The 8,865-nt window shown below is 67.9% G+C and overlaps 1 protein-coding gene across 1 annotated transcript in view; it reads right to left on the bottom strand.

Annotated features, from left to right (window-relative positions):
- Positions 1–3,049: 3,049 nt before the first annotated feature.
- KCNQ1 (potassium voltage-gated channel subfamily Q member 1) overlaps positions 3,050–8,865 on the bottom strand; it is a 287,759-nt gene continuing 281,943 nt past the window's right edge. Inside the window, exon 20 of the mRNA XM_015588669.2 lies at positions 3,050–4,303. Within this exon, the coding sequence (XP_015444155.1) occupies positions 4,076–4,303 (228 nt within the window). The 3' untranslated portion in view covers positions 3,050–4,075. The remainder of the gene's footprint in view (positions 4,304–8,865) is intronic.

The raw sequence follows: 8,865 nt of genomic DNA, 5'->3' as shown, positions 1-8,865 counted from the left end.
GGCCTGGGAGGCCACAGAGCGACCCGCTGGGAGAGAAGGGTCTGGGGCTCAGAGCGGACCCCACGCCTGAGGTGTGTGCGGGCAGGGGCTGGTGCCCTGGCCTCAGAGACCTAGGCAGGGGGCCCTTCCCCATGGCTGGCCAGGAGCCCACCCTTAGAGAAGACCCTCTTCAGGCTGACGGCTCCAGCCAGCGCCCGCCCCCCACCTCCTCCCAGGCGGGGTCTGCCGGAGCCGAGGCGGTTCCCTCTCCAGCAGGTGAAAACGTAGCAGCTGGCTGGCGGGGTCAGAGGTCACCTGCTCCAGGGCTCCTGGGCCGCCAGCCGGCCGCAGGCCCCCTCTGCCCTAGGGCCGGAAGGGCACACCCGGACACCAGTGGGAGCCTGAGGCTGTCTGGCTCTGGCCCCTGGGCGTGCTTCGCCCGGCCATGAGCCCAGGGCCAGAGCCAGGAGCTGGTGCTGATGGGGGCGGAGGGTGGTCTTGGAGGAAGCTGGGCTGCTGGCGAGGTGGGTTTCAGTGGAGCTAGGAAGGCCCCCAAACCAGGGACGGGCTGCATGCTGGAAAGCGAGGACCCTGTCCCGTCGGGTGGCCTGGCGGGTCCCCACAGGGCGGCGGGGGCTCGGGGCTGTGGGGGTGGGCTGTCTTAGGAGCCCAGGCCGCTGTCTGCCTTTGCCACCCACGCCTCCCACTCCAGCTGTCCTACTGCCCCAGTCTGAACACCGGCCTGATCACCTACTTCAGGGCACAGGGTGGCAGGTCCCCGCCTAGCACCCATCAGACGGCACTGCCTAGTGGTGCCCTGCCCAGCTCCAGAGGGCACGCTGATGGAGGAGGGGCGTGGCAGAGGAGGCAGGTGCCACCACCCTGTGCCCCCAGCAGACGCCCCGGGCACCCAGTGGACACTGAGGACCTCAATAAGGGAGCCCAATTTGGAGACAAAGGCCGGGCGCTGAGGACAAATACTCATGGATGTTGCCGGCCAGGCGCCCGGCGAGCCCGCGGAGGGCGGGGGAGGGGTCTGGCCTGCACATGCCACCGTTGCCTGGGCGACGGTCCTCTCCCAGAGAGGTCTGCTGGGCCATTGTCCGGGGCACACAGGACGTGTCATACACCAGATGGCCGTGTGCTGTCCAAGTCAGTTATCGGGGGGCAGAGTGAAGGAATGCGGCAGGCCGGGGCGCCATCTGTTCCTCGGGCTGCGGGCACCGGGCGGGCATTGAGCACCCAGCCGGCCCGGCCGGCCCCCACGGCGGGCTTTAATTAGCTAATTCCATAATTGGGCTTTATTTCAGGTAAATTGCATTTCACACCCGAGAGGGCGGCACGGCCCCTCCAGGGGTGCGGCTCTGGCACCGTCCGCACACTCGACGGCGGGGCCAGCGCTGGGCTGGGGGCCGGGCCCGCTGCGGGTCCGTCCCGCTGGGGCCTGGGCCCGGGGCTGCCCCAGGCCCCGCTCTCCAGCCAGCCGCTTCCTGGGGTTTCTGCAAATATTTACCCAACAAGGAAATGGCAGCTTTTGCCTTTCCAGTCATTGTTGCTCTCACCCCTCCCCCGGTGGGCGCAGGCTGGGGAGGCCCAGGGCCTGTGCTGCCCGCTCCCCGCCCCCACACCGGCCAGTCCCCGCAGTGGGAGCCAGGGCCCTCCCCTCCCGCTGGGGCCAAGCCGACGTGGGGACCTGGACCCCCATCCTGACACTGGCCTTGGGACAGCCCCATATTCGAAATCTCAGATGCCCCCGGCCCCGATGGCCTGGGTGTTGGGGTGGGCTCTGGAAGGAGGGTGTCAGGAGCAGCAGTCCCGGGGGCGGGGAGGCTCAGCCACCCCCTGCCTGGGCTGAGTGTGTTGAGCTGGAGTGGGGGAGCCTTGCAGAGCATTGGGGTGCCCCCGAGGCAGGGCAGGGGCAGGGCGGCACCTGCCCAGCGTACGTCCGTCTGCTAGGAGCTGCAGAGGGTGCACCGCGATTCTGGGGGAGATTGAAGCCCAGCGTGGGGCAGCGTGCCTGTGGGGGGCCCTGGAGCTCCGGGCCTTCTCTGCGCCCCACTCTCGCCAGAACCCAGTCTGTGCGCCTCAAGCTCCTTAACGGTCCTGGAGGGTGGGCTCGCGGGTCCTCGATGAGGGCCAGCCTGGCCCGGGAGAGGCAGGCGGAGAGGCCCCAGAGTGTCCCTTAGGGTCGGTGCCCGGGGTGCGGACTTCGCTGTGGCGCCGCAGGCCCTGACCAGGCCGGGCGCCTGGGCAGCGTGCTGGGCCCTGGAAGGTGCCCGCCTCCCCTGGGGCTACTGGGAGAAGGGCAGTGACTGCATTCTGATCATGCCACTGGGCCGGGGCCACCCCCGGGGGCCACGGGGCTGACCCGCGGCCTTTGCCGGGCCTCGCAGCCCCTCTGAGCCCCTTGGACCTGGCCCGTTTCCTCTGCGGGGCCGTGAGTCCCTCTTCAGCGGCTACCTGGGCACCTCTCTCCAGGGGGCTGCAGGGCTCCTGTCCTCGAGAGGCCTCGGGGGCCCAGGCAGGGCCTGTGGGGACGGCAGCTGGGCCTCTGGGCAGTAGTCGGGGATAGGCGCGGTGGGGGGGTCGAGGGCATGAAACACAGGGTCCCTGACTTCTGCTTCCCCCCGCCCCTTCGAAGGGTCCCAAGGCCTGGAGGGGCTGTCGGGGACAGCTTGCTGCAGGAGCGCCTTCGAGCTGACCGTGGCCTAAGGGCACAATTTCAGCAGATGCGGGGTGGGGGGCGTTCCAGCAAAGGCAGAGGCGGGAGGGCGGGCCTGTCTCTGGCCACCTTCTTTCCCTCTTCTCAGCTCAGGTGGACAGAGCCAACTGTGCTGCTGGCTCTGGGGGCAGAGGCAGGAACGGGCTGGCCTCAAGGCGCCCCTCAGTCAACCGGGGAGCCCCCACCCCAGGCTAGGGGGACTGGGGGCTCCTGGGCGGGCGCAGACAGAGCAAGGGAGCTCTGGCATGTTGAGGGCTGGGGGTGGCAGCTCCGAGGGAGGACAGGGCTGTCCCAAAGATGGTCTTCCCAGGAATCAAGGCGAGAGCAGCACCCAGACCAGCCCTGTGACTCCACGTTTATTAGGAGAAGCCAGCACAAGAAAGAATCAAAACCACACCGTGAAACTCATTAAAAGGCAGATTCCAAATCACCACAAATTATTCTGATTTCTGAGACATGACGCCCAGGAGGAGCCCGGTCCTGTGGAGGGGCCGCGTCCCCCTCACGCTCCCCCGTGGTGCAGCCGCTGCGGGTTCTGCGCGTCCGTCCAGCTGTTGGGACCCGGCGGGGAGCTGGAGGCGGGGCTGCATGCGAGCAGGGTTGGGGGGCCCTCTTTTCTCTGGAATGGGTAGGAGAAGCTGCCAGTCCAAAGTGGGGGCCTGTCCCCCGCTATTCCACTGGTGGACATCCTGCCCCTGGCACAGTGCCCCGGGGACAGCAGCGGGCCCATCCTGCTCGAAGCTATGGCCCCGGGGTCAGCTTCTTCACCGTCCCCTGCCATCAAGTCAGCATCTCTGGAGACTGAGGGCCAGGACCCAGGCCTGGGGTCCTCTGAGCGGGCCTCGTGGGCATCCTTGGCATGGGCTGGGCCTGCCCTGCCCCGCCTGTCTCCTCCTTGGGTCCGCCTGGGTCCCTGTTTCCAGGTGGGGGGTGTGGAACCCACAGGCCCTATCTAGGCTGCCTCTCAGTCTCCCCTTAGAAAGCCCTCTGGGGTCTACCAGGGTGGCCCTGTATGCACCTGTCCTATTTCCTGCCATACATGGGACAGATCGAGGGCCGGGATGCCCAGCCCTGGGGCCCAGCCTGACCCGCTGCCACTGCGTCCCAAACACCACATAAGCAACGGGGGCCACAGTCTAGAGGCTTCCTCACCCAGCCAAGTTCTAGTACCCGCCGGCTGGGAAGAGGTGGCCTCAGTGAACCCCCAAGCCCACGCTCGTGGGCTGAGGTGGCCCATGGGGAGTCCAGGGCCTGGGAGAGAGGGGCCGCTCTCTTAGCCCTGGAGGAAGTGGCAGGCGGCCTGATGGGCACCCCTGCTGAGCAAGAGGCGGGGCAGGCCGGCAGGCCTCCCCCCCCTCAGGCCTTGGGCCCTCGTCAGGACCCCTCGTCGGGACCCCTGCGGGGTACGGTCAGCTGTTCGTAGGTGGGCAGGGTGTTACTGGGTAGGAAGAGCTCGGGGTTGATGGAGCCACGGCAGGGCTGGGCCAGTTGGGCCCCGCTCCCGCTGGGGGCCCGGCCGCCCGGGGGGCCGCCCTGGTGCAGTGAGAGAAGCTGGTGAAGCATGTCTGTGATGAGCACCAGCCTCTGGTCCAGCTGTGTCACCTGTGGGGACAAGAGCAGAGGTGAGTTAGGCGGTGGGGCAGCCCCGATGTGCAGGCGGCTCCTGGTGCCTGAGGGTCTCTGTAAATGCCAGCCATGCTCAGGCCTCGGTCACGCCTGCGTGCGTGTGGAATGTACCTACATGCCTGTGGGTGTCAAGACCCCTGAGTGTGTCTGCACCTTTGGAGACGTGTGGGTGGGTGGGGGCCCTCTGTAGCCAGGGAGCAGTGGCCCAGCCAGGGCCAGGGTCTGGAGAGGGGCCACAGCTCAGACGGCCCCCAGTGGCCTTGGGGTGCTCCGTCCTCCCTGCCTCGGGGACGTGGAACACAGGACACTGGAAACAGTGGGGGAAGGAAAGGAGGCGGCCAGTCGCCCGCCGGTACGGGGAAGCGGCGAGCATGCAGGGCTGCTATTGGGGACAGTGTGACGTGGCAGTAAAAACCAGGGAGGGAGCCCCACCGAGGGTCAACTGCTGCAGCCGGGGACGGCGCAGGCAGAGCTGGCCGCAGCCGCTCGTCACCTGGACACACGCACTTGGTGACGTGGTGTGTGACGTCTGTGTCCCCAGCCGCCCGGAGTCAGCCTGCCCCAGGACCCACCTGGGCCCTGCTTCCTTAAGACCAGGTGCAGCGAGGTGCTGGCTGGGGGGATGGGCTGGGGAAGATGCTGTGGGGTGCAGGAAGATGCAGTGGACCCGGGCCGGGCTTCGGTGTGGCAGTCAACACCCCACTTCCCAAGCCTGTCCCAGCAGCCCCGCCTCTGTCCGAACGGCTGCGAGGTGGCCTGTCCCCTCTCCTGGGGGCTGAGACGCAGGAGAACCCCCGGGCACGGTCTCCGCCTCCTCAGCTGGCACTGGGTCTGAGACCTACCTGTCCCCGGCCTGAGGACAGCTGCGGGTCTGAGGTCCCATCATCCAGGCGAGAAGGGCCTCAACTTCTACTTCCCCAGGCAGAGCTGATGCGGGAGCCCAGGCTATAGAGGGAGGGGGTGCCAGGCTCCTCTGGGGGGCCATTCACTGCACCCCCAGCCCCAGACACCTGCCCTACACCCCATTTCTCTGTAGAGCAGCTTGGAGACCATCGCCAAGGCCTACCCCTACCCACGGGAGAAGGGCCTTACTCAGGTCACTGGGGGGACCGCACCCCACAGTCTCCACTCTCAGGTTCCGTGCTGGGCAGGGTGGGGACTGGTCAGCACCTGAAGCACACACTGCATGGGGTGTGGGGAGGGGACCCCACCTCTCCTCACCCCTACCCCAAGCTCCCTCCCCAACAGGATGGGCCTCCTCAGTCCCACCACCAGCTTGTGCCCTGGGAGGCCCTTGTGGGGGGGTCACCTGGGCTCTGGGGTGCCCCTGGGCCCCGCACGGAGGCAGCCGTGACCGAGGCTGGAGTGGGCGTGGCTTAGTGCCCGGCGCGGCATTAACCGGAGCCGCGCACGTGACAGATTTGCAGCTTCATAAATTTTCCCTTTACGGCACTTGAACGTCTGCTGACGCGTCCAGATGCGCAAGGGCGTGGAAGGCTTTGCGGGGTGTCCTTGGGAGAAGGGACGCGGCCGCGTGGCCGGGAGGCGGGCAGGGTGAGGGCTGCGGGGCAGGTCTGAACGCCAGGCCACCTCGGGATGACAGTCCCTACGGGGAGCGGGCAGTGGGGGCCGAGCCCCGGGGAGCCCTCCTGGTTTCTGTCACCTGAGCTGTGCCCCTCCTAGAGCTCGGGCCACACCTCCGTGCCACACGCCCCGGGCTCCCTGGTTCACCCATCCTGGCCTGGCCCCGGGGCCCTGTGCTCGCCTCGGCCCTGAGCACAGAGCGCCTTGGCCGATCGTGAGGCATGATGAGCAGGAGGGCGGAGCGTCGGTGGGGCGGGTGCCCGGGAGGCTCCGCCACCCCTGGGGGAAGGCAGTGCCCACTCCAAGGATGGGGCGCGTTCCCCGGGCGCTGCCCTGGCAGATCGGTGTTGGGGATCGCGTATCATCGTTCTCTGCAACTCAACAGCGACTAAAAGGGTGAGGCCAGCGAAAGCTGCCTGGTCCGCTGTCCCCTCTCGCCGGCTCAGCAACCGCAGGGCGACCCACGGCCCCCCAGGAGGAAAGGCAACTAGACGGACAGCCAGTTAGGCACCCCGGGCGGGGCGGCTGCTGGTCCGACCCCCGGCCACCGGCTCCTGTCTGATGTGGTCACGACTTAGTGTTCAAAAGAAAATCGTGGAAAAGAGTCTTTCGGGGGAAATTTTTGCAGAACCTGCTCAGCCTTGATCTCAGCTCCGGACCTCGTGCCGACGACAGCCCTGGAGGTGGAGACGGAACAAACACCCAGGGGCTCGGGGCGGGACCGGGTCCCTGTGCATCAGCAAGGTGGGGTGGGGCCCCTCACGACAGCCCAGGGCCCTTTCCAGGGTCCCGGGGCAGAGGTCGCCTTAGCCCTCCTCTTGTCTGCCGACGGCTCGGGGGGAGCCATTCTCAGGCGAATACTCAGAACGTCTAACACAGGCGCTGAGCTGGGCTGTGGGAGTCGGGGCGTCGCAGCTCCAGGCAGGGCATACAGGAGCCCGATGCCCTGGCACGCACGCCGGGGACGCGCACGGGGACGCGCACGGGGACACAGCTGTGGTGACTCGTGTCCGTGTCCCAGCTCTGCACGGACTTCGTCTTCCACTGGGCCTCACCGCAGAGCTCCAAACGCCCCCACTTCACAGAGGAGGAAACAAGGGGGCGTGGAAACTGACAGGCCGCACCGAGGAGCAAAGACCTCCTCGAACCCGCCCCCCGCCCCCAGCTGTCCCAGGCTCCCCCATTTCACAGACGCTAGGAAAATGTGGGCGCAACGGAGCCGGGGGACGGAGGCTGCCGAGGGGCCCATCTCCCTCCCGCACCGGCCACGGGCCTGCAGCACCTGCGCGCCCAGCGCTGTCCCTGGCACTGCTGAGCCCCCCGGAGAAGGGGTGCAGCTGAGGCCCAGCGGGCCTCACGGGCCTCCAGGCCCTGGCCACAGCTTGGAGGGACGCGGTGGGGCAGGGCTGGGAGGGGCTCACAATAGGGACCCTCGCCTGCTGCCCTCCCAGCCCCTGCTCTGGCCAGCTGGGGAGGGAGCCCAGGCTGCAGAGCTCAGGGCAGAAGTCGCCTTCCTTGTCCTGGGCCCCAGCCACAACTCAAAGTCCCTGGGACTGCTAGCCCCCCCAAACACACGGAGCTCATGAGAAGCCCCCAGCACAGGGTCCGACAAGCGAATTCTGACTGGTGGACAGGAGCGCCGGTGCCCAGTTCTTTTCAAGAGCCCAGCCTCCTGCTGGTCTTGGCGAGGGCCGTAGGGCCTCATCAGGCCACAGTCGTGGACGTCGGGCCCTGCTAGACACCGGGACAGCCTGATGTCCAGCCTGGGCTGCGTGGCTGCGGAGAGGGTTTCAGGGCCTGGCCCCGAGTCCCCCGGAGGCTTGAGTTCTCCATCTCCACAGAACGCCATGTCCATCGCCCACCCCCGTGGGCACTGCTCCCGGTCCCGGCACTCATTTGTTGAGCTGCTGCCTGGTCAGGGAGGGGGACAGGAGCCACAGGGACCTAAGGCACAGGCAGCTGGGCGGAGCACCCGCAGGGCGGCAGCTATCGCCCAGGGAAGCACCGAGGGCAGAGACGCTGGGCGCATCAGCCCAGACGCTTCTCCACCTGGCGTGACTGACCCCAAGCAGCCAGGCTCGGGCCAGCGCGGTCGGCCCTGTGGGTCTTGGCAGTTCTCGCTGCTCCATTCGGGCCTCGCGGTGTCCACGCCCATGCTGTTCCCCACACTGTTCCCCGTCAGCAAAAGGCTCCCACGCCCAGCCTCGCCTCCCCGTTCCACCCAGCAGGGCTGGGGACAGCCCCGCCTGCCCGTCGCGGCCCTGGCCCAGCCCGGGCACCGTCCAGCCAGCCTTCTGCCAGAGCATGGGGGTCCTCTAACAACACGAACCACGCCAGAGCCTCCTGGCCTCCCATCTCATGGCCCGGAGAAGCCCGAGTCCCTTGGTGCCCCCAGGCCCGACCCCGTTTGCTCCCTGGCCTCCTTCCCCGTTCACTCCGTTCCGGGACCTCCTGCTCGTTCTCGGGCGTGGTGGCCTTGGCTCCTGCCGCTCCCATGGTCTGTGCCAGTCACCCCCTCATCCTCAGGTCTGGCCGAGGTCACCGCTCTGAGGCCGGGCCTCCCCAGCCCCCCGAGCAGCCCTGATTTCCCTCTCGGTACCCGGTGAGCACGCGTGTCGGCTCAGCCTTAGCCGTTTCTCTCACTGGACGTTGGTCCCAGGAGACCGGGTCCTCCGCCGGCCCTTGCAGTTCATGCTCGCGAGGTGAACACAGCGGGTGCCGCCACCCAGCCCAGCATCTCGACTCCAGAGCCCCCAGGGGACCCTCTAGCCGAGGGGGAGCGGGGGAAGGGTGGTGGCTGAGGTGAGCTGTCTCAAGACATCCCCCACAGCGGCACCCTGGCCCGGCCCCTCCCCAGAGCACGCAGATGGCCTGCGGGCCCTGTCCCAGCCCTGGGCCTCTGTGACGACGCAGGGCTTAGGAACACCCCTCCCCCACGACGAGGACGAGGACGA

The sequence above is a fragment of the Pteropus alecto genome, unplaced genomic scaffold (genome assembly GCF_000325575.1).
Source record: "Pteropus alecto unplaced genomic scaffold, ASM32557v1 scaffold43, whole genome shotgun sequence".
Lineage (NCBI taxonomy): Eukaryota > Metazoa > Chordata > Mammalia > Chiroptera > Pteropodidae > Pteropus > Pteropus alecto.
This window is presented reverse-complemented; position numbering and strand designations above follow the sequence as displayed.